The 25582-nt window shown below is 42.7% G+C and overlaps 1 protein-coding gene across 1 annotated transcript in view; it reads right to left on the bottom strand.

Moving 5' to 3' along the window:
* The window catches only part of POLR1A (RNA polymerase I subunit A), a 107309-nt gene that overhangs the window by 34055 nt on the left and 47672 nt on the right, over positions 1-25582 (bottom strand). The window contains exons 14-25 of the mRNA XM_063457643.1: positions 25169-25360; positions 17672-17821; positions 16970-17153; positions 15118-15200; positions 14835-14993; positions 14301-14399; positions 13588-13740; positions 12441-12523; positions 11666-11831; positions 4958-5179; positions 3839-4053; positions 2789-2956 (exon numbers count right to left, since the gene is read on the bottom strand). Of these exons, the coding sequence (XP_063313713.1) occupies positions 2789-2956; positions 3839-4053; positions 4958-5179; positions 11666-11831; positions 12441-12523; positions 13588-13740; positions 14301-14399; positions 14835-14993; positions 15118-15200; positions 16970-17153; positions 17672-17821; positions 25169-25360 (1874 nt within the window). The remainder of the gene's footprint in view (positions 1-2788; positions 2957-3838; positions 4054-4957; positions 5180-11665; positions 11832-12440; positions 12524-13587; positions 13741-14300; positions 14400-14834; positions 14994-15117; positions 15201-16969; positions 17154-17671; positions 17822-25168; positions 25361-25582) is intronic.

Raw genomic sequence — 25582 nt, 5'->3', positions numbered from 1 at the left:
TCAATATTAATCACTTGTTTGCTCCATTATGAAATAGCTGCTAACCTGCAGAACATTGGTCCTCAAACAAGTCCTACTGGACATATAACAGTCCAGGCTTAGTCAGTATCTCCCACTGGGGTTGATTAGATAAATCCTGGACAGTTTGCTGGGCCATGAGGACTGGTTTGGGAATCACTGCCTTAGAACAAGCCCAGGCAGGTGGCAGCTTCAGTGGACACTAGAGAAAAGCCCAGAAAGAGAGTCTATGCAAATATTTAAACCCAGCACAAAACCACTAAAACATCTAAGAACTCCCCATTGCATTTCTCCAGGTCTCAGAATTAGCAAGAGATTCTATTTCTCTAGCTGCTGGACGACATTTGCCAGAATTCTCTGCCAGCCGACAAAGTTGGAGGTCAAGTTTAGACACCAGCACAACCAAGAACACCTCTGGGATCTCGCAAATAATCTAGAACCATGTGATCTGCCAGCCTGATTGCATTCTATGCAATGCAAACGCCCGATCACATTCTCCTTCTGTATTTAGTGCTGCGGAATATGCTGGTCGATATAAAGGATTGTATCTATATTTAGAGGTAAAATGACAGCAAAATGTGTAATTTGGGTTTTGGTTTTCATATATATATATATATATATATATAAAAAAAAACACATAAAAAAAAAAAACATTAATATAAACGACAAGTTATCAAGACACACACTGAATAATAAACGGCCATGTTAATTGCTGGCACACTGTGAAAACCAGAGACACTAGTTTGGGATTCTTCCAAATCATGAGAATGTCAGCTTACAGAGCAATACCTGTATATGGTCACAGATAAATCTGTTGGGACCCAGATGCATCATCTGGGAGGCATTTATTCAGTCCCCATATTTACCAGATTTCTGAGTCCCTCAGCAGCTTGGTGATAAAGGATAGGGTTTCCCTTAGCATCAGCATGGATCTGCAGAGATCCTGAAGAATGATTAATAAGAGATTGGCAAAGATCAATGTCCCAAAATCAATCAGGAACAGATAAGTGGGTAACCCTAGACAAATAGGTAACTAGAAAGAGTTACCTATTTGTCTAGGGTTACCCCCTTATCTGTTAGACTTCCGTTTTTCTCTTTCGAGATCCTGAAGAAGGCAGAGTTGAAGAATTTCAAGCTAAAGAGGGGTCTTGTCACTCATATGGCTACCATATGCATTTTGTCTCCAGGGGCTCGAAAGACCCCAAAATTGTGGTACCTGTGCAGTCTGTTGTTGGCAAGTAGTGGCGACATCCTTCTCTGTTGACTTAAATTGATAATGAAAGATGTACGGATGTTCTTCATGAGGTTAAGAACATCCCCTTTCATTGAAAGAGAGGAAAACATCTTAGGTTGCTATAGGTGAAGGAAGACTATTGGCAGTGAGTAATTAATCCAATGTACCTGGGTCATCCTCCACTGAGGAGTTGAAGTGGGTTTTCCCATTGAGATGCCATCTTGGGGCTCTCTGTGTCAGCATGCTGCCTTTAACCCAGGAACCATGGTCTGGAAGGACATTTTAAAGAGTTTGCCCCCGCTACATGTTTTTAATCCTACTGAATATACTGTGTAATTCACTTTCAAAGTGGGGCTGTGTATCATCCAGTTCTTATCAAGATTAAATAATCCAAAACACCAAGAAATTATTTTATGTTGTAATCAACTGTAGCCCCCCTCCGCCACCAAAATAAATTCCAGGGCTGCAGAGTTGGATTTACCACCCATGTATGCTGCATTCCATCATAGGTAATGAGGAAGGGGACTACTTTTCCTCGTCCAGTTTTTTGCCTGCAGCTTTTCCCAGGGATATAATCCACCTTCTCGAATTATGATTCAAACCAGGAACGGGTTGAGAACGTGAAAGAATCAGAGAACACGCACATGTCCATATATTCGTCACTAGAACCCCTGTATAGAAACTCACATGTGCAAGTCAGCCGGGTACAACATCACACATTGAAATAATTATTTTTTAAATAAACTATTGGCAGCTTGCAGATGGTGAGGACGCCCACACATTAGTGTAATATATACACGGCTAAAATGCCCTCCTGTGTCCTGGAGGGTCCATTCACTATAGGTGAATTTTTACTTGTCTGAGCTACAATTTTCAACTGCCTATGGCTAGTGGAACGAGAGAACGAACATAAACACACACACAAACGCACTTGCTGATGCTCACAGTTGCATGGTTAATATACAGACAGAAGGGGCAATACAGAAATGCATGATAAAGACTGGGAAAATGTAGGTGATAGTGTGCTGACCAGGTTTCGAGTCAGAGTGTCAATTCAGGTCAGCTGTGTTTTATTTAATTTTTCTTCACAATCTTTAATAAGTGTGAGATTTGCAGATGCCTGAATTGCAAGTCATTACAATAAAACAAAACAGAATGTAGTTGTATGACACCCAATATTTTGAGCACGCCACATTTCGGTGTCGGACCGCTACGTTTTTATTTTTTTTATTTTTCTCCTCCTTCCTATATTAGATTGGTGGTGTAAGGGGAATCCACAGTGTTGTAAATAAAATAAAATAATTAAATAATGAATACATAAAATTAATTTAAATATGTGACTGTTTTAAGCACCTTAAAAGATACACTGAAATCACAAGTCATTTATTTAATATCATTAATAAATTGTGGGGAAAAACAAACTATTTTTCGAAATTAAATCAGTTAACCCTTAAAACAAGCACTATTAATGGAGCATTCCTAATGAACAGAAACACGAGCAGCCGATGAGATTGTTGCTTTTTAGAATCTACGTACCTGGGAATACCTAGCGTGACATTCATTTCTCCTCTGCCTGCAAAGTGAAAGGTGTTCAAGGTCATCTGGGTGGATGGTTCCCCAATACTCTGAGCGGCCAGGAGTCCCACCGCCTCTCCTGGGTCACACAGGGCCCTCTGCCACTTAAGGTGCAGCAACGTCCTCAAACTGTCAGATGGAAAAAGTCACGAAATGTATTTAAAACTTCCCTTGATTGAAATGGGAAAAACAAAAACAGCATGGAGTTGCTAGCACATTTTAATAACATACACGTTAAATTATATGCAGTTTTCATTGGTTTTTAACGGAACCAAAGTCCACGAGAATGATTTAAATTTGTAGCTAATAATCACACACCTTGGTTCATTAGTTAACGTGATGCAAGATAAGCAACAAACATTGAAATTAAAGTAAGTTTAGTGTTAAACACAATAGTTAAACACAATTGCAGGGTTAAGGGGACAGGGACACTGCATGCAGACCACTTCAATTAGATTAAGAGGCCCTGGTGCCTATAGTGTCCCTTAATTCTATGCACAATCAGGGGACTGTGGACAATCAGTAGTACACTTCTTCCAGACTAGGCTTCCTCAAACTCCGGCCCTCCAGATTTTGCTGAACTACAACTCCCACGATTCTATGAATGAAATAGATAGGCTGAGAATCATGGGAGTTGTAGCTCAGCAACATCTGGAGGGCCGGAGTTTGGGGAAGCCTGTTCGAGACAAGTGTAACTGTGATGGATGTTGTCATTGCAGCAGCTATTAAATCTAGCAAAAAAAAAAAGCTAAGCATTTATCTTTACTGCCAATAGAATATAGTACTTGAGACTGTACAAACGTACAGTCCTATAAGGCACTGACATGGCGCCTGTGACCAAAAGCAAAAGTATACAGTTCTTATATCATTGATTCAGGTTTCAATTCAATTCAATAAAACTAACTATAGGTTTTAATATCTTATAAAAATGACAGCGAGTTCAAAATAATGTTAATAGCTCTGGCTTTAATAGCTTGATGTTTAAATGTGGATAAGAAAAAGAAAAATTACTTGTCATAGGACAGTTTGGATTTCTCATAGCCGTTTTTCCTTTTCTCTTCCCATTGGAAGCCATACTGATCGACCTTGTCTTGAAATGTTTCCGAGACTGATCCAAAATAGATATCTGGGCGACAGACTGCCAGGCAGGGGTCAGGGATGTGAGAAGCCTTTTTAGAATATTTGCCTCGAGCCTTCTCTTGGAGAGAATACCATGTATCCAACAGCTGTAACAGAAACATTTTCAAGAGATCAGGAATTGAGAAAGCTGGCAGTACAGTAAACACATGGTGGGCAAATGCTAAAGCTTGACAGACACACACACACTCTAAAAGCAATACTGCATTCACATGCACACCAAAAAGCACAAACATCAATGTATCCATATATACACAGCAACATGATAAAACATCACTGAATTCACACTTACACATAAAGAGAGACAGAAAATAAAAAAAAATAGATGAGACACAAGGTAAATGAGACACACACACACACACACACACACACACAGAAAGATTAACTTTGAGTATTGCTAAACTGGGAATTACTTTTTTTGACACCTCTTGGTATTCCTATTTTTAGGACATGCTATATATTCTATGTTTATTGTGTGTGTGCATAATATATACACACACAAACAAAATACACATTATAATATATATGTACAATTTCAAGGTTTTGGGTGTTGGGAGCACAATGCCAGTTTTGGTCAGCAGGGAGACGTCTGCATGTCAAGCTTGGAATTCTGGGAAAGTTGTGGAAACATACAGGCTTATTCACTGAAGTGAGAACTGCCGGGAATTCTAATGTAAGCCATTACAGACAAATTAAGAGAAATCCTCCAAGTCAATTCTTTTTCCAGTTTGGCTATTTTGACCTTTGTCTTTGGAATTCCCAGCAATTCTCACTTGAGCGAATAAACCTGATTTCTTGCAATTTATGTGTCCTGGGTGGACTTCCCAAAGCCCAGTGAGATGTAATTTTATTTCTGTGTTTATATATACATTTACTCCCACACATATAAATCTATCTCTGCCTCTTATGCATACAGACGAAAACAAAATCCAATGAGTGCTCTCTTTTTCCATGTATATTTATACTATTTGCGCACCATGGTATATACCATACCAGCTTAGATGCAGGACTCCGGCCATTCTCATTCTGTCCGTCTGGACAAGCCGCTTTAGCTGCAGCCATTTTCTTCTGTGAGAAGAGTAAGAAGGGGCTAAGCCTCAGCGATGGATTCGGGTGTTTTGCCCTCCATTTTTTGATGGTCTGGCTATGCAGATTTGCTTGCTCAGAATTCATCTTGGACAGCACTTCATCCAGCCGTTTAGACTTCTTAACGACCTGCGTATGGGGTTAAAGGGGTAGAAATATAAATATTTTATGATTTGCAATAGAAGCAGCAAATGGGTTAGGCAAACATGTAATGGGTCGCCAATCTTAAAATAACAGCAATCTATCGATTACACGTTGTTTAATTCAATGGAAAGTTGTTTTTATATTAAACATAAAATTGTGGGAAAAATGTTAAAAATTTTAACGTGCATACAGTTTTTTCCAATTCCAGAAATTACCGTACATAAATTGGGACAACCACTTCGGTGTGGTTTAATCAGTGGGTTATATCCATTACAGAAAAATGTTCATAACAATACTAGCTCTGCTTTGAACACACTGAGAGCCTTAAAGGGCCACTTTGAGCACTATAACAACTTCATCACAATGAAGTTGGTATGGTGCGAGGAGGTCCCAACCGCCCTTTACTTCCTCTCAATGTCTGAGGCTTCACTCAGGAAGCCTCTGATTGGGCGCCACTGACGGGCTGAGTGAATCATTTGATGCTCTCAGCCTAGCCCCACTAACAAGAGCGTGAAAAAGACATGGCGTTTATAACCTGCGCGCATCATGACAACTTCATCGCTATGTGTTACAGTGCCCAGAATGCTCCTTTGAATACATTTTTGGTCCATTAAACAGATATTAACGTTAAAAGGATCCTCCGGGCACACTTTCAGCACCAACACAACATAAGTGCATTTGATCGTATTTTGGGGGGGGTGGGGGCGGGGGTTGTAATAAAACATGCAACAGTTGCTAGCTGGATCCCACAATAACACACTGATGGATTTTAAGGTTTCCAAAACAGTGACCATCATGTGACAAAGTAGATTATACAGTTTAAAGATTAGACAGTTCGATCAGGAATACAGAGCAAAATGTTACATTTTAACATCTGTCCCTGTCAGATAGAATGGATTTTAAAAGCTGTAACGAATATCGACCCCTGAAACTCAAATGGACCAATCTCTCAAAAATGTTCAAAGGTTACTGCGGTTGATGGGTTTGCCAGCAAGAAATATTTTACATTATATAAAGAAGAGCAAACATCATAAAGAGATTAGTTTCTATCTGTGTAGGTTAATTTATTACCTCTGTGAGTCACCGTGCTGCACATTTAATCAAGGAACAAACGTCACAAAACACACAATAAAAAAAGCTTTTATTTTTATGTAAATAACCAACAGCCAGCATGTCTCCCCCGGCCCCCCTCCAAATATATACACACACACACAATATACAAACATCACAGAGCTGTGCAAGACACAGCTGTTGTGCATGGCAATATATGTATACAAACATATACTACCCATGGGTGTTGGTCACATCCCTCCCCAATTGGTGAAATACAATTTGTTTATCTAAAGTGAAGTTAACCAAATGACCACCGTAGAGCGCTTTGACTGAACTCTGTCTTGGAACCCCCAGGAGCACGCACTCACTGGGAGATACGGACAGAGGGGCAAGCAGTACATGTGGAGATAATCGGGCATGTAATAAGCATGGTTTCAAGCTATACGAATAACGTCTGTCTATTGGCACATTGTTTGTGAGTAACCGGCTTTTTGATGTTTTATGCACTATTTTGGCTCGATAAAGTCTTCCACCATTGCAGTCCTTTTGCGCTTAAATTCCAGTTGTTTCATCTATAGACCATGCCTTTTTAACTCGAGATTCGTGGACATGCATTGTGTTAACAAGAGACAGATGCAGTGTTTTCGTCATGCTTGGCTGCCTCAAAACAAAGACATGGCTTTAGTAAATAGATTGAGCATTTATTGTCAATCTCCCGTTCTGTTCATGGGCTGCTAGTGTAATCTAATCTGGACTAAAATGCAATTCATTTACGCTATAGTTTTCATCCTAAATCCCAATTTATTTTTATTTAGTAATAGCATTGTTTTCGTAAAAAAAAATAAAAAATAAAAAATAAATGGTTGTGGCGAAAAATTGTGATGAAAGTTTTACACAAATAGGACGTAAAAATGAGACAATACACTAAAAGAGAAAGAGATAAATTAAAATTGAACTGGAAGCACAAAGTAGTTGTCTGTTGTCAAAGAAAATATGTATATAAAATAGATGTGTCCTTAACACCAGCCTCCATGACCAATTCTGCTTTTAGAGGTAACGATCTGCATGTATAGCGTTTCTGCTTGAAATCCACGGCACACGTAACAGACAGCCCGGAACAATTTAGAGCAAAAATCTTTTGTCAGCGCATACTGCGCGCAGGTAAAAGACGTCAGGCAGGAAGTCTTGATCTCTCCTCCTTCCTACTCTATGTGTGCTCCCTCCCAGATTCCTTGCATTTAGAGCAATTCTTTAAATAATCCCCTTCTACTCACCTTCTCTCTGTCCATCCCCACTTCCTCCCACCCCTCCCAGTGCTCAGAGACTTGAGAATGATCCAATCAAATGCTTCTCTGTGAGAAGCATTTCATTGGACCATAGAGAGAGGAGTAATTATGCGTAACAGACAGGGTGTGGAAGGACCTCGCCCAGCACTGGATTAAAAGTAAGTTTTATCGTTATGTTTCATGTTTTACATAAAAAAATAAAAACATTTAAAAAAAGAAGTGGACATGCTAATAGTGCCCAATAGGTTATACGAAATTAAAATATATTTATGACAGAAAAGGGTCTCTTGGACCCTTTAATAGCATGAAGTCTTAGAGTTAAGACACCGTACTTTCATTATATCTAAATTATGGGAAAGTACATGGTCTGGACAATACTATGTTACATGTCAAAAGGACGCACATCCACGATAACCCGAGATGTACAAAGTCACATGATGGAACCGAGAACCTTTACTTACCATATACTATCCAAGATATTACACAAAAACAAATATATTAAACCATCAAAGAGCGGTTTGTTCACAAGGTGTGAATTTTATAAGCACAATACAAATTTTACCGCAATGTCTCATAGCGCATGATTAAACTTTTACCTATTGTCTTATTGACACCAAAAGCACGACATGTTGTTGCCCAAGACTTTCTGAAGTGTAATGAACCCCTTAGTGACCAGACCACTTTTCAATTTTCTTACCGTTAAGGACCAGGGCTCTTTTTACATTTCTTCTGTGTTTGTGTTTAGCTGTAATTTTCCTCTTACTCATTTACTGTACCCACACATATTATATACTGTTTTTCTCGCCATTAAATGGTCTTTCTAAAGATACCATTATTTTCATCCTATCATAGAATGTACTAAAATATAAAATATTATGAAAAAAATGTAAACACTTTTTCTAACTTTGTTCTGTTACGCATCTACAACCGCCAAAAAAACACCCGTGGCCTTCCCGCCATACGCCGACCGCACCAAGAGTAAAGAACAAACTCATCCCCCCCCCCTCCCCTATGGACCGACGGGGGATATCTCGGTCCCCACCAGACGGGGTGCTCCAACCTCCGCACCGAGAAACAGGCACACCGATCTCCCTACACAAAATGGAGAGAGAGGACCCCAAGATGGTGGACCATCCTGACACGCAAGTGTCGGATGAGCGATGGCACCAAACCACCACAGCAGCAACTACAGAATACAAGAGAGACTATCGATAGAATCTTCGATTGTTTTTGGGCACAACTGGAGGCATACATGCAGCCAGAAACCCCAAGCCGCAAAAAGGCCGCAAGGGCCGGAGCCAAAGGTGGACAGAGGACTGGGGACACTTACCAGGGCGACTCTATGACCCACGCTCCATCTCCTCACACCCAGAGCCCTCCTGGGCTGAGAGCAAAGAAGGGTATAACCCTTAGGTGCCGGCCACACTGGCGGAGAGCAGCACCGCGATCAAGTCAGCGACTGGATAAAAGTCCCCGCACCACCCCGCAAGGGGCGACCCTGGGCCTCGTAGGCTCCCAGGCTCGTGGCCTACGAGCACCAGCTCTCCCACAGCTCCGGGGCAAGGGAGGGTTCCCACCACCAAACTGCCAAGGCTCCGACATAAGATCCCTTCGGCCCTCAAGGCGGGCAAAGAAATGTCGTCCAAACGCAAGCTCCCACTCGCAGCTACACAACAGCAAGAACCCCTCACAAGCGACACCTGCGAAGCACTCACCAACCCAGCCTCACAGTGCCTGGCGCAGCACAACGCGACCTCCCGCCACCAGCGCTGCAGATCGAGAGACTGAGCGATAGCGAACCCCACAGGACGCCATCAAAGCTGGATCCAGATATGAAGGCACATCGCCCAGAGTTTCCAAGAAGGCACTGGGCATCGGCTGACAAGCCCACCTCTGTGCCTCTCAAGTGCACATGCCACACTTGCATCTAGAGGGCACACTCACAGCCGGCAACCATCGACATATGGACTACCCATACCTCGTAAATATAATTCTCACTGCATGGACTAAGAGTTTTTAAGTGGACAATGCTAGCCAAACATATAACATAGCTACACAGAGATGCTGTAAAATATGCCATAGACTACCTCTCGTTATTATTTGTTTAGCTCAGGACCAGATAGTCTAAGCTCTCATCTGCGATTTATAATCTCCATTATGTCCACTTATAGTTAAGGTGCAGCAGACTAGCATGTTACCACATACCCAGCAGCCAAATAGTCTCATTGCAATAGCCTGAGCCACTAATTAGCATTTTGGTACAACATTTATTGCACTGTTCCAAGCAATGCCTCAAAATTGTTCTAATGATGTTTTATAGTTCCACAAGCGATAATTACACTGTTGAAATAATAATTCTAATAACCTAAAATATGTGCCTGACTAACTAATGTCACAACCTGTATTGCAAATGTTTTCCAACCCATCCTGCTGCCGTAAGCTGAATATGTCTGAACATGTCTCTACTAACGTGCCTTATCTTCTCACTATCTCTCTCCTAGTGTTCTAAGCTCAATTGTGCACTGGTTGCTTATATGCGAAATCACATTTAGAACGCCCGCCGGGGCAGTTCAGAAAGTCTACCCTACTATGCGTTTCCACACTACGTTGCCATTAGTTCTAACAGATACTCTAGACTTATATATGCCTGTTTAGTATATAACTACTCGCATGTTGTGCCACAAAGCGACACCTATTAGCTTGCTATCTTTACGTGATATGTATACCAAAAAAAAAAGTGCATTGTCTATCTACCCCCCACTGTAACTAATGTCTTGAAACCTGCATATGGAATGCCGTTGGGGTACCGTATGTATGCCTGTGACTAATATACGCACTGCAAAAATGAAGAATAAAAAAAAAAAAAAACACCCGTGCTAAATAGTTTCTAAATTTTGTCCCGAGTTTAGAAATGCCCAATGTTAACATGTTCTTAGCTTTTTTTGCAAGCTATAGGGCTATAAGTACCACTTTACTATTTCAGTTACATTGTAACACTAATAACCCCTGAATAACCCTTCACATGTATATTTTTTTTAAAAGAAGACATCCTAAGGTATTAAACTTGGGGTATTTTGACTCTTTTCATACAACCATTTTACCGCCAATCTATGCCAGATTTAAAAAACAAAATTATAATAATAATTGGTCATTTTTTGGACACACATAGCAATTTAAGAATATATGTACGGAGAACATTAAGGGTTACTGCCAAATAACACCAATATGTGTTCAGCAACATCTCCTGAGTACAGTGATACCCCCCATGTATATGTGTGTCGGGTTCTGTGGGGGCTAAAATACCTTATTTGGAGGGTGCGCATTCCAGTTTTCCAACTTGGAATTTTCACAGCTGGTCATTATGCTCCCATGTCCTATTTGGGACATTTTTGAAGCCGGACAATGTAATTTACCCCCATCAAACCATATTTTTTTTTTTTTAAAGTAGACAACCCACGGTATTCAAAATGGGGTATGTCCACTCTTTTTTTAGTAGCGAAAACGCCGGATTGCCCAATCAGCATCTCCTCATAGAGATGCATTGAATCAATGCATCTCTATGAAGAATGTTCATTGTCTCCATGCTGAACAGCAGTGCTGCTCATTGTGCATCACTGCCGCCCCAGGAAGTACCTTCAGTGACCGTCTGAGGAGTGGCCACTGGAGGTGTACCTAGGGAACAATGTAAACACTGCCTTTTCTCTGAAAAGACAGTGTTTGCATGAAAATGCCTGCTGGGAATGACTATACTCACCAGAACAACTTCATTAACTTATCTTTAACTTATCTCTCCTGCAGCAAATTCCCTTAATCACCCACCAACAACGCTGACCCCAATCAATTAGTGACAGAGAGCACAGCCAATCCGTGGTCTCTCAGTGAAATGAACAGTAGAATTATGGGATACACATTATATATATGTGTGTGTGTGTGTGTATCCCATAATTCTACTGTTCATTTCACTGAGAGACCACGGATTGGCTGTGCTTTCTCTGTCACTAATATGACACTGCAATTATTTCCTATTATTGTGACTGGGACCCAGCTGGATGAATGGAAGGAAGAAACAATAACTCACAAATGGGTGGGAGTTTAATTAAAGTTAATAGAAGCCTAATGTTTCATGTCTTACCTCATAGTTATCTGCAATGAAGGGGAATTGTTTCGGCTGCAGAAACTGAGTCTTCGGGACGTCCAGGCCGTCCTCACCGTACAGGAATTGGATAATGCTGCCATCGCTGTCCCGCACTGTCAGGTCATACTGAACCACCAGACCTTCCAGGTGTTTGATCACACACCTGCACGAAAGGGTCGGGACATTAGAGAGCACACATCAGGAAAGGTTGATATAGAGTACATAAAATATTAACAAAGTTGCCAGCAGTACCAAAATAAAAAAACAGAGGTGTGTCGCTAGAACAACGTGAAGCCTCACCATGTGTTCACCACCACCCTTTATACCTGCAAAGTGATCAGGGTCTCCCAGGAAGGAACGCCACGATAGTTTTAGTTTAAAGAGTGCAGGTTAGCCTCTCTCCAATGCTCATGGGAGAGTGGATAACAGTCATGGATGTCACATTATGTGCAACACATGCTACCCAAGTCCTGGGCACTAAAGCATCCCCACCTACTCCATCATTACCATGTGGTATAGCAAGAACAAAAAGCATTATGTGATTGAAGCAGCACAGATCTCTTTCCAGATCTCGATTACAAACAGCAAGAATCAGAGCACGAGATTAATAATAATAATATTCTAAACTCTGGAAAGGAGAAAGGACAAGAGACAGGTGCAAGGGTTGGGGAGAAGACATTAATGCACAAGATCCAAGTGGTCTTGTTCCATGGCAATAATATAGAGTAAATTCCGAACTAATAGAATGAGAAAGTGGAGAAGCAATGCCAACCTTTGGAGATACCCAGAGCGACTGGTTTTCACAGCAGTGTCAACCAAACCTTCCCTCCCAGCCATGCAATGGAAGAAGAATTCCTAGGGGGAAACAAGAAATGAATAATCATTCAATAGAGAGGAATCAGTCAATGCCACTTAGAAAATTTGGAATAAAAAGGCATTATTAGCCAGATCATTAGTATACTGGGCATTTATATAGAAAAAGAAACATTGTTTTGTTTTTTTGTTAATGAGAAAAGGGGAAAAAAAACACAAACACAAAACAAATAAAACAACCAACCATCCCCCCCACCCCCTCAAAAACAAACCGCATGTTACCCAATAATGGGTCAATGTCTAGCTTTTCATCATTGACAAAGGAGCTGCGAAAATAACACTTTGCATCATCCTCATGCACACACCTCTTTTTAATATGGTCTTCAGCAAGAAGTACATGTATTTAAGAAGATTGTTTCCACATAAAATGACCCACATATTACAGCTTTGTATATTACACATACAACATTTGTATTTAGTTCTATTTTCTCCAACGTGGTGTCGGTGCTCCTGGCATCATTCCCTTGTTCTGCCATGGGGTACAATGGCAGCGTATTACCCTTATTACCCAGCTCAATGGTATATTGCCCAAGTTATCCAACTGGTTGGCATACCATTGATTACCCCATGAATGGTAGGTTACCATTACATAATTGAGCTGGGTAATATCACCCTTACTACCCAAGTAAATGCTATTAATGAATGTTTTAAAAAGCTCCACTAAATTGTTCGATAGAAATATACCCCTGCAAATGATCTGCGTGAATATATAAATCACAGCACACTGTACATCCTTGCAGGTCAGAAATTGGCCACTGGTGTTTTATTTCCATATTCAACCGGGCAAAGTAGTGAGCCTTCTGCTCTGTTATGGGAGCCCAACTCTGCGAACCACTGCCAGAAACATGGTGTGTTCGCATCTGATGTAAATTTCAGAACGGTTATTTTCCACCATAATCTCGAATTTAAAAAACAAACAAAAAAAAAAAAAAAAAACAAACACCAAAACACAAATATATATATATATATATATATATATATATATATATATATATATATATATATATATATATATATATATATATATACCTAAATGAATTACTTACATAAGGTTTAATGCCAGTGAGAAATCGGCCAGTCACAAACCCCCCAGACCTTGGCGTGAAGTCATACGGCTGAAAGCACGGTAAAGATTTCCCAGAAGGCATCAATGGCGGGCGCCGACCTTCCAACTCAATCTGACCCAGCAAACACGAAATCTACAGAGAACAAGGCATCGTGGTAACGCAGGGACTCTTTAAACATGAAAGCGCTTTAGGATATTTAATGCGTTATTTATCTCATTTCTGAAGTTGTTATGGACTATATCTCCCATGATGCTCTTTCAGCCATAATACAAAGCATCATGGGAGATGTAGTCCATAACATCAGTAGCACTGAAGGTTGCCTTCCCTTTGCCTAGATTTTTTTAAAGATATGTTAAACATCAGTTTCTGTGCATCAATGAAACCACTACAGAAATAGACCAGCGCCACTAGAGAGATATGTTCCAACTGAGACACCGATCTCCTTAGCGCCACCACCTGGCCATCAGCTGTAATCACTCGAGTGGTGGAAGAGACAGCTCAGTCTTGCAATGTGTATAAACAGAGAAGTAGAAAGTGATTGCGTTATGGGAATATATAAATAGATAAATAAAAAAATCTGTAGCATAATATATGAAAAAGGATTATTTATCAAAAAGATCTGCATCAGGGCAGCTAAGCCTTTACCTGCCACTGCCAACACCTTCTGGGTGGATATAGTTAAAGGATCGTACCTGCATAGTGTTCACAGTTGATCCCTTAGCGCCTGACTGGACCATCAGCTGAAGGTTATTTTCTGGAAAGGGTCGGTGGAGGCCGAGAGGCATACAGACCTATAAATATAATGAGAGCATCTCACAACTTGGGGAAACAAATCACAGCTCTGGAAACCCATCAGTATTACGATACCTTAATTCAGACTTATAAAGGTATGGGGGTTTGTACCAGTACATATAATATATATATATAAAATGCCAAAATACCAGAGTATTACCGTATGCAATGATACCTTTTTTTTATTGGAGTAACATAATATTTCAAAGACAAGCTTTTGAGAGTTTTCCTCTCTTCCTCAGGTCTGAATCAATACTGATCAATCCGATAGTTTAACACTTAAAACAACTAAAGTTTGAAGTTGTTTAATGTATAAAAATCAGCTAACAATCTATAGGAAAGAAAGACCAATGCTGTCCAACACAGGTGGCAACTTCCATCCTTCTATCCTCTCGATGAAGCAGCTTGGAGGTGGAAAGTACAAATAAACTGACCTTGTTGATTTCATTGCTGAACTTGTTGACTTCTTCTTTGAATTTCAGGTCCACCATGTTGAAATCCCTCTGGTCCTTGTTGAGCTGGGCATCTTGCCATTTTCCTTGGGCTTCCTCATCAGTGCAACTCTGAGACAGATTGAATGCAGCTCGGACAGCCTACCGATACAATAGGGCAGTTTGTCTCAACAAGAGAACAGTATAGAACACATCATTGCAGCAACAGAACTAGGGGATGTAGAGGGGATACTATAATAGAACACCAAAAACGAATGGCACTTACACGCCCACCACAGTGTGTAGACTTTTCCACCATCTTCTGTCTTTTAATGTTGGCGTAGGGACGGACCAAAATGTCTTCCACTCCTACAAACCAATAACAATATCTGTGTAAAGTTCATGATCAAAAGAAAAGGAACCGAGGTAACTTCACCAAATGCCACATCTAATATGAGAGCTAAGAACACCGTGGTCATTTTGCAGGAGCAGAACAAAAGCCCATTGGCCAAGACTTCACGACAAATTCATACAACATCGAAACGAGGTAAAATAGGAATGCATAACAAAATTTGATAAATACGTACAAATATATTTATCAAGCACTCGAAAGCTGAAACAGAGCCAGCATACAGTAGGATAATAATATAGTACATTATTTGGATTATTTTCGTCCAGATGACATTACTAAACATAGAAAAAAATTGTGTTGGACCAGATTCAATGAGGAAAAAAAATAAAAAAATTAAAGCTAGGCAAATGTTGCCAAGAGGAGAATGGGTCCAAACTCACCTGTCATAAAACCCGTGGCAGGTAAAGGTGAACATTTTATTCCTTGGATAACAGCGCCATCTGTAGACTGAATGGCATCATGTCAGACTGCACACTTTCTGGGTTGTTTCAGAGTGAATTCGAAGAGAATTTAAAATTTAGGGCCAGATGAGCCAAACTGAAACCACAGCGGACTCAAAGAATGTTTCCACTTTGACCTTAGATTTAAAATTCACTTCAAATTCTGCCTTCAGTAAATAGACCGGTTTGTGATGACTGTACATGCGCTCAGGATATGGTCTGCTGGTATTGTCATCATCGTTTTGGGAAAAGTTAATTGACAGCAGTTAATTGACCTTACCAAGAAGGTGATATCGAATACCTTGTTACATGCATGCTGGCATTGCTTTTTCCCCGTACTATATTTCATGCACTCCTCTCAATACTCACATATTTATCATGTAAGTTTTATGTTTGGAGAGCCATTGTCATTCGCTGTTAATGAACTATATGCAGAGGAACGGAGGTTTAGTAAATATCTGACAAATGACATCCGCAGACCCAGCATGTAGCGTCGCTGTGATACAGTGTTCTGGAGTATGGATTAAAACCAATTAGCCTAGTGCTAGTGGTCGAACACTTACTGCATGCACCGTACTTTATACTTGCATATTGCCACAAGCAAACTTCTCCAATAACAATAGTTTAAGACTCAGAAACCCAAAAGCAAAGAACAAAAACTTCTATGATAAATAAAAACGATCTTGTTTTTTTTTTATTCACACGAATGTGGTGGTGAAATCAGAACTGTAAAGATGGACGTGCACTCTTAACACACACGTTAGAGTGCATTATCCCCTTAATGACCGCATAGTAAGGTTAGAATTGAAACCCTTTTTTATTTTTTTTATAAATTCTTTATTTTTGCGTGACAAGTAACATAGAAAATGGTTACAAAGCCTTACAATATTGACATAACACATAGTAGGCATAACATAAGTGTGGACTACATAGTATGTGAGCTTGTTGTAACCTGCTTGCTGGGCCCGTTGGGTCCCGTGGTCCTAAGAAGTCACGGATATTTTATTTTTTGGCAAGTTAAATATGCGGTCGTTGGGAATTAACAGAAGCCATGATGCGTGTGCTACATCTTATATTGTTAAAGTGCTCTGGGCTCAATTATGAAGTTACTGCTCATTGGAAGAAGCCCTGCTTTTTTTTTTAAAGCAGTGACACTTACAGTTTTTGAAATAGGTTTCTTAAAGAAGAACTTGTTATGATCGCATAGACCGTCATTGGTCCTTAAAGGGTTAAAAAGCCATTGTTCATTTTTGTACACATAACGATTCAGGGAGCCATGTCCTTACCCATGGTAAAGCCTCGGTATAACTGCAGATAAGCTGTGAAGAGTCGAGCAAGGCACGTCAGCAGCTTCCCACTAGTCTCCCCACCGTACAGCTCGTAGCAGCAATGAACGAGGCCGAAAGATGAGCTTCCATAGTGAGCTTTGTCCAGGACACCACACAGGAGCTCTCCATTCCGGATGATAACCTGATTCAGGACAGTTTGGGGACAAGAGATTAAAATGAGCCCTTTCTAACTAGAATGGAAAGTACGAGCAGGAGGGGTCAAGCACTAAAGCAGGACTTTAAACTTTCCATTAAAATGTTAGCGGTCATTATATCAATACTGCAAGGTGTTTGGGAACTACAAATTTTACAATATATTAAGACAGCCAAGGGGGCCAAAGACTTTCTAACATCTTTTATTTTAATATAGGTTAAAAGGGCTGAAAAACATTTAAAGTAGAATTGTTACTTCCCAGATTTTTATTATTTGTTTTGTTTTTAACTTTAAAAAAAAAAAAAAAAATCTGACTGTCCTGTCACACCTAAAGAACAAGTGTAGATGACTCAGCCCTACCTCTACTTCAATTCCACCCAGTAAGTGCGTCAACACTTTTTAACAGGGTGACAGCTCCTCATTAAAGTTGTATTACTGGTTGTTTTTAAAGCAGGGGATTCAGGGTGAGCTTAACTCATAAAACAATGATGGGTGAAACCCATTACCTGAGATTCGCACATGGAGTCCGACTCGAATCCTGGAGTGGCTCTAGGAGGGTCCTTTACCCAGGCTTTCCCGGGAATCTTGGCTTTTCCTGTCAAGTTGAGCGGGATGTGGTGCTCGGGTATTACATTGATTAGTAAGGTCGAGACTACCTGAAAACATAACCAAGACAGAATTACGGCAAAATACAAGAAATCAGTAATTAAGTACCCTATTTCTCTATTTCTAAAGCCGAGATTTACACAGGCAGCAAATAAGCAGCAGACGAGGAAAAGGCCAGTGGCATGCTGGGAAGTACTGCTCATCTCTTCTTAGGAGAGCTATTGACCCCTTCTGATTAGGAGTTTCTGGGTCTCCGTCTAAAGTAGTGGAAGCAGAGAACAGTACCTGGAAGTTAAAGAATTTTAAAACTGATTGACTACTTACAATGTGTGGGAGAAAGAGGGCACGTGCTTATATTTCTAAGAGTGTTCCTTTAAATTAACTCTTAAAGACTAACTAACTAAGCCAGTAAAAGTGGCTGCTCAGCCTATGTCTCTAACCCAGAGGTTCTCTTGACAGAAATTATTATTCTGTAAAATACGACCGAACGACAGAGGCATCATTCAGTTCTGGTTCTGGCAAACAATCTACTTCCATTTTGTGATGTTTCCATGTTCAGATGAGAATTGCTTTTGGTAACATTTTTTATTTTTTTTTTGAATTCTTTATTTATTATGACAGTCATAACAGAAACATCACAGGAGCACTATGCACTTCACGACATTGGCTGCATACATAATACACAGGGTTCACCCATTCTATCAAAGCATGTATGGGCGGGGGCTGCCTAATGGAATGCCTCCACCTTGTTCCCTGTTCTGTATAGTTAAAGCGCATAGCTGTCCACCGACATAGTGAGCCATAGGCTGTCAGTTTTTATTTTTGGGAATAACTAAAAGGGTGTATAGAAATTAAGAAAAACGCAGAACCCTCCATCCATGGCAACCTGTGTGACCTGTTTGTGGGATGAGGACGTGTCCCCTATAAGAGTGAGTACCCTAGCTGCCGGGTCGTCTCTGGGCGGCCAATGCCCGTTTATCTCGGGCTGCATCGTATAAGAGCGTCATCAGGCCCTCCTGTGCCTTAATTTGTGTGCTGGGTGTGCCGCTCACAGTCCCCACTAGGAGGCTACCTTTACCTGTATACAGGTGTACACATAGATAGTGAGGGTGAAGAAAGAGTCGAGAGGAAAAGAGGGGGGAGGGGAGGGGGGGCACCAAGGGCGTTATCCTTTTTAGTTGCCTGTCCTGCGGTCTCCAGGACCACCAGACGGTTTAACCTAAAGGGCTATCCTCCCAAGGAGCCCAAGTTTTCAGGAATCGGGTATGGGTACCCCTGACTCTTGCTGTCAGATCTTCCATCAGGTGTACTTCCCTGATTCTATTGATGACACTTGAAATCGGTGGGGGGGCCGTCTTAAGCCATTCCGCTGCCACTGCCCTCCTAGCCGCTAGAGTTATATTATGTATGAGTTTTTGTTCATGTCTGGTCCACCCATCTATCGTTCTACTGAGTAGGTATACCCATGGGTCCAGGGGGGGAGCCCTGTGCAGTACCTGGGCAAGGAGACCCTTAACTTGTAGCCAAAAGCTTGCTATCAGTGGACATTCCCACCACATATGAATATATGTCCCTTTTTGTCCACATCCCCTCCAACAGACGTCCGTAGTGCTTTGTTTCATTTGATACAGTTTTACCGGAGTTGTGTACCAGCGGAACATCGTCTTAATTGCTTGCTCTTGAAACGTCACACAAATCGAGGATTTGTGGTTGGCTTCCCAGATCTCCTGCCACTCTATCCCTTCCAGCTGCTCCCCTAAGTCCCTCTCCCACTGTGTCGTGTATGCTAGCTCTCCCCCGTCAGTAGTGACCGAGCAGAGATGGGCGTACAGCCGAGTTATTAGGCCCCTAGGCATATGGTCCTGAATGCAAATCCGTTCGAAAAACGTCATGGGTTTTAATGCCGCCGTACGAACCCATGTCTGTTTTACAAAATCCTTTATTTGTAGGTACCTAAAGAAATCGGCAGGAGTGAGGTGGCCCCTTTGCTGTAACGCGTCAAATGGTATAACCTCTATCCCCTGTACAAGCTGGTAGATGCGCTGCAGCCCTATTCTCTCTAGGTTCCTAAAGTTGCGCGCTGCCATCCCCGGAGGGAATGCCCTATTGCGTAGGTATGGCATCAGTGGTGATGGGGCCGATGCCAGCCCGTGTTTCTGTTGGGTTCTATCCCAGATGTGTATGGAGTTCAGGATAGCTGGGCAAGTTGCTCTAATGATCGGTCTATGTGCTTTAGGGACCCACATGAGCAGCTGCGGGATATCGGCCCCCACCATCAGTGCCTCTAAGTCCACCCATTTCCTCTCGCCGGGCGGCGAGTGCCATAGGGCTACTTGTGCCAATTGTGACGCTAGGTAGTAGCTATGCAGGTTTGGCAATCCCAGCCCGCCTCTGTCTTTTGGTCTGTGCAGTAAGTGTCTCGAAATCCTGTGGCGTTTGTTGTGCCACACAAAGTTCCCTATTGCTTGCTGTAGGGGCGCTAGCTGTGCCTTGGTGACCTGAATGGGCAGAGACTGGAAGTAGAATAACACTCTGGGTAGGACATTCATTTTGACCGCATGAATCCTCCCTATCCAGGAAATGGGTCTATCGTTCCAGGCCTCTAGTTCCCTCATAAGCTGTTTTAGGAGTGGCGTATAGTTCTGTGAGAAAAGTTGGTCTGGGGCTGCCGTCAGTTTGACGCCCAGATATTTGATCGACTGGCGCTCAATTCGCATGTGGTGTGTCCTTTGGAGAGCTGCCAGCTCTCCAGCTGTAATCCCTATGGGGAGTGCGCTGGATTTGGTCATGTTGGCCTTGTATCCCGAGACCGCTCCATAGGCATCCAGGATGCCCTGCAGGGCCTTCATTGAGTTGACGGGGTCGGTGAGCGTTAGGAGCACATCATCCGCGTACGCCGATACTAGGAATTCTCTGCCTCCCACCCGCACCCCCTGTATGTCTGGGTGTCGTCTAAGGGCCTGGAGAAGGGGTTCCAGGGAGAGCACAAACAGGAGCGGGGACAGTGGACATCCCCGTCTAGTACCGTTGTATAGTCTGAACGGTTGTAGTGGTGCGCCCGTAATTTTGACCTGTGCCCGTACGTTGGTATACATGGCTTTAATTAATGTTATAGCCTGCTCGGGGAAACCCATGTGGGATAGGAGTGTGAATAAGTATGTCCATGTAACCCTGTCAAACGCTTTTTCCGCGTCCAGGGAAACTAGAATGGTCTGGGTATGAGTAATGTGCTGTTTCCAGATGATATCAATATTCCTCCGGGTATTCTCGAAAAGTTGTCTGCCCTGCACGAACCCCACTTGGTCTGCGTCCACTAGCGTAGCTAAAAAGGGATTTAGTCTAGTCGCCTGTATTTTTGCCAGGATTTTCATGTCATGATTGATCAACGAGATCGGTCTATAACTACTCGGGATGCTCGGATCTTTGTCCGGTTTAGGCAACAGGATTATGGTTGCTAAAGACATGTCTAGGTCTGGGGCGCCCCCTGCTCGAAAGTCGTTAAAAAGGGCCGCTAACTGGGGAGCTAACTCGTCTCTGTATTCCTTATAATAGCTTCCGTCGTAACCATCCGGTCCAGGGGCTTTATTCCCTTTCAGGGCCGTTATCGCTTGCGCTACCTCTTCTGGTGTGATTTCCGCTCCTAGAGCATCCACACCTGCCTGTGTTAGTTTGGGCAAACCCAGTTCTGCCAGAAATTTTTTTGCCAGTGCCTCATCCTCCGCCGTCCGTGTCTCTGAACCCGGCGTGTGATTATATAAGGATTTATAGTAGTCCGTGAAGACGTCTGCTATATCTCGGGGGCTAGTTTTAGTCGAACTGTCGTTATGTCTAATGGATGTAATGTGGCCCCCTCTCTGTCTGGGTTTCAGCACCCTAGCCAGGAGTGTGTCCATTTTATTTGAGTGTTCATAGAAGGTACGCTTGGACCACTTGATAGATTTGGCCGTGTCATCAAGGAGCAGCTGTCGTATTGCCAGCCTCAGCTCCGCCAGCCGACCCGCAATTAGGTCGTCTGGGCTGCTCTGGTGTTGTTGTTCCGCCCCCTTCAATTCGGTCAGGAGTCTCTCTAGTGTCTGGAACTTCAGTTTCTTCTTGGCCGTTGCCAATTTTATAAGGGTACCTCTAATGACGGTCTTATGAGCCGCCCACACTGTAGCTAGGGTCACGTCCGGGGTAATATTGGTCTCGAAAAAGCTATTGATTTCCGTCCTGATTTGGGCTGCTATAGTCTGATCTTTCAGAAGGGAGGCATTAAGTCTCCATGTCCACGGGGTCGCCTCGCTCAATCTCCCCAGTGTTAGAGACACGTCGGCATGATCGGACCAGGTAATGGACCCAATGTCTGTGCTAGTGATCCGCGGAAGGCATCTATCATTAACTAGGAACATGTCTATTCTAGAGTAAGATCCGTGGGGGGCCGAGAAGAAAGTGTAGTCCCTTGTGCCCGGATGATGTGCCCTCCAGGCGTCCACCAACCCCGTCTCTGCTATAAACCGTTGTAGATGTTTATCCTGGCTCCCCCTCCCCTGGGATCGCTGCCCGCCCCCACCCGCCCTCCTGTCTACTGCCGGGCAAGGCGTAGCGTTCAGGTCTCCCCCCACGACAACCATCCCGTGGGGTAGGGTACGAATTTTGGTCTGTAATGTCTCCCAGAAGGCTGGGTCAGGATGGTTTGGTGCGTATGCATTAATCATATGGATATGGTGGGACAGTAAGGTGCCCGACACTATGACATATCTCCCCTCAGGGTCAGAGTCAGTAGTCTGGATTCTATAGGGGCAGCTGTTCCGCACTAGGAGCGCCACTCCATTACGCTTGCGCAGCGACCTGGCCTCAGTCGATGAGCTATAGGTATGGTCTTTCAGTTTAAATTTAGCCTGTCTCGGTAGGTGCGTCTCTTGTAGAAAAGCTATATCAGTACCCATCCGTTTGAGTTCCCTAAATAGTAGGCGCCGTTTATTTGGGGAGTTCAGCCCCTTTACATTCAGCGACGTAAGTTTAACAGCCATTAATTCTATCCGCCCTGCCAGCTTCTGCCTGCGCCCTCCTCCGCACCCGCTGCGCTCCTTTCCAGTGTGGCCCCCCGCCGCCCCCTCGGGATGAGCTAAGGAATAAGAAGGGAAGATAGAGAAAAGGGGGGAAGTGAAAGAAAGAAAGAGAGAAAGAAAAAACAAAGTTCTTTATTACAAAGAAAAACTCTGGAGCTCCTCCCGTGCTCCACCTACAGTGTCTGGTCTTACCTGCTGCCAGACTGTCGCGGGGGTCAAGATCCCGCCTCTCGTCCACGTCCAGCGTTTGGAAGAGAAACAGGTTCGTGAGCCCACCCCTTGAACGCGCTAATGTGCTATATGAGATAGTTGCCTAGCAATACCGACCTAGGGTCTGACTGCATATATAAAATATAAACACCAACCTCGGGCTAACAGGTAGAGAACGCATACCTCCTTGAGGAGGTCAACGGGAATCTCAACGGTAAAGTTTATACCAACTTGGTATTCTAACAATTCAACGTCTGGACTGTGCAGTGCGCCTGTCCCTTGTGTAAGGGCCCTCTGGCCTAAGAACCTGCTGGGGGTGATTGCCGTTCTTCTCCCACCTCTGCCTCCCCGGAGTCCTCACCCTCGCCCCCCCCCCCTCCCGCCGTGGGCTCTACTCCCCTGCCCACTTGGGGGGGAATTACTGCGTCCCTGTGTCGTGCCTTGCCAAAACTAGGTGCGGGGTGGTCCCTCCAGTTATTTACAGGTCGGGAGCTTGCCACCGTGTGCGGTTACTGGGGTTCCCCTTACCCCGGATCGTGCATTATAAGGGAGCCTTGCTATGAGGTGAGGGGGAGGTGCATGCAACGTCCCTTCAGCTTTCGGAAGGGCAAATTTACATAATGTGTAAACAGTGTGCCAATGTGCCTTAATGTACTGTGTAAGATATTTACATGTCTAATTCAAACTTCCCCCTGGTTTGTGGTAGGGTGAAGTGTACTGGCCGTCCCCGGTATATCATCCCCCATATCCCTGCGGAAGTTGCTGAGGAGTCCTGTGCTCCATCGGCTAAGTACCCTCCCCCCTCTATCATACACAATAAAACAATATAGTTACAGTCTAGCGGCCTTAATATGGAGGCGCAAGCTATCATTTGGTCTCCCAGGTACCCGTTCTTTTAAACACTGCGTTCCCGCCCTGGTCAATATTGTAGCTACAGTGACTGCCGCATACATAGCTATATAATACATTATCTGTGAGTCCAGCTAGTGTATGAAATGGCCGGCAGTTCTTAAATATGCAAACATAATATATACATATAAACCACAGTAACGTGTAGCAATCATTGGCATGTTAAATGTCCTATGGCCCCCCGGTCGCTGACCCTTTCCGGCTCCCGATCTCAGCAAAGCAATAACATGGCGGCTATTTCCTTCCCGCCAGGGAGATGACAAAATGGCCGGGAAGGTATTTTGGTAACATTTTATTTACTTCAAATCGCAGAGATTTAAAAACGCAATAGGTTCTCTAGGCATCATCTTTAATTCAGTTTGCTGGAGGGAACACTACACAATGACACGGTTTACACTGCTGTATGTGACGTCAGGGCGGTTGTTGTAGTTTAGCTGAATGACACTTCTAAGAAGCCATCTCTGTGCCAGTAAAGCACTGTTTATGGAGTTGCTGCCAGTCATTTTCCTATCCTCAGGTTTTTATTGAAACTTCTGTTTTTCAGTTGAACCCCCTTTTTTCCCTTCAAGATATTAAGCACTTATTTGGCTCCCTTTGCATATTCTTACTACGGACTCTGAGAACACAGTCCGCATTTCCCGGTGTGATTTGAAAACGACTGCTTTGTATGCCAAACTAACCAGTGGGATATCTTTTTTTTCAGTCTGACATAAGAGAAATCAGAGAAACCAGCCTAGGAGTTGTAGTTTGGCCTTTTGTTACACTTCTATGCAAAATGCTTTGTAAGCTGGCCTGTGATTTTACAATGTAGAAAAGATAATATAAAAAGATAAGAGTTGGGTCAATGAGGAATCTGACGTTTACGGTTGTAGATTAAGAATGATCAATGAATGGATTCATGAGAAAATGACGTTAAATTAACACTGAATTACACTTTATCTCCACATTTATGAGAAATTTAGATATCACAATAAACAGAAGAAATCTATCTGTAACATGCCACCAGTTTAGTGCTATAGATTGAGCATTATGCAAGTAGGAACACCTCACGAGACATTTATATTACTTTTATTTTTACAACCCCAATGCGTTCCAAAGTGCAATACAAAGGGTAAATTAACGGCAGACAGGAGTTTAAGACAGTACAACATTTGTTTTAAATGTCTGTTATACTCCTTATACAGTGCCGCAGACCATGTTGGTGCGCTGTACGTAATATTCTTTAGATACCTGCTTTCCTGTCCAAAGAGGATACGGTTTTAGGATTGCTGGTGGCAGAGTAATCACACGTCCTTTCTTATCAGTCAGTCCTCGGTATACCAGCTCCATGTATTGCTCTCTGGTGAAGAAACAGCCGCGGATGGTCATGCTGGTACCAGACACCATGTGATCTTGAATCAATCCTGCTAAGGGCGTCCCATCCTACCACAGAAGGGAATACAAAATAAAAATATAGGGAAGAAATGCATTAGAATAAGTATGTTAAAAGAAAAAAAAAATTTACCCTTATTCCTTATGCAGAAATGCTAACTTCAACCAATAGATAGGTGCCATGTCACCATGTAAACAGTAGCTTAGCGATGAGCAAGGAAAAGTGGAGGCCATTTTGAACCTCATAAAGAGCATTATACTAACTGTGGAAGT

Source organism: Pelobates fuscus, chromosome 6, assembly GCF_036172605.1.
Source record: "Pelobates fuscus isolate aPelFus1 chromosome 6, aPelFus1.pri, whole genome shotgun sequence".
Taxonomy (NCBI): domain Eukaryota; kingdom Metazoa; phylum Chordata; class Amphibia; order Anura; family Pelobatidae; genus Pelobates; species Pelobates fuscus.
This window is presented reverse-complemented; position numbering and strand designations above follow the sequence as displayed.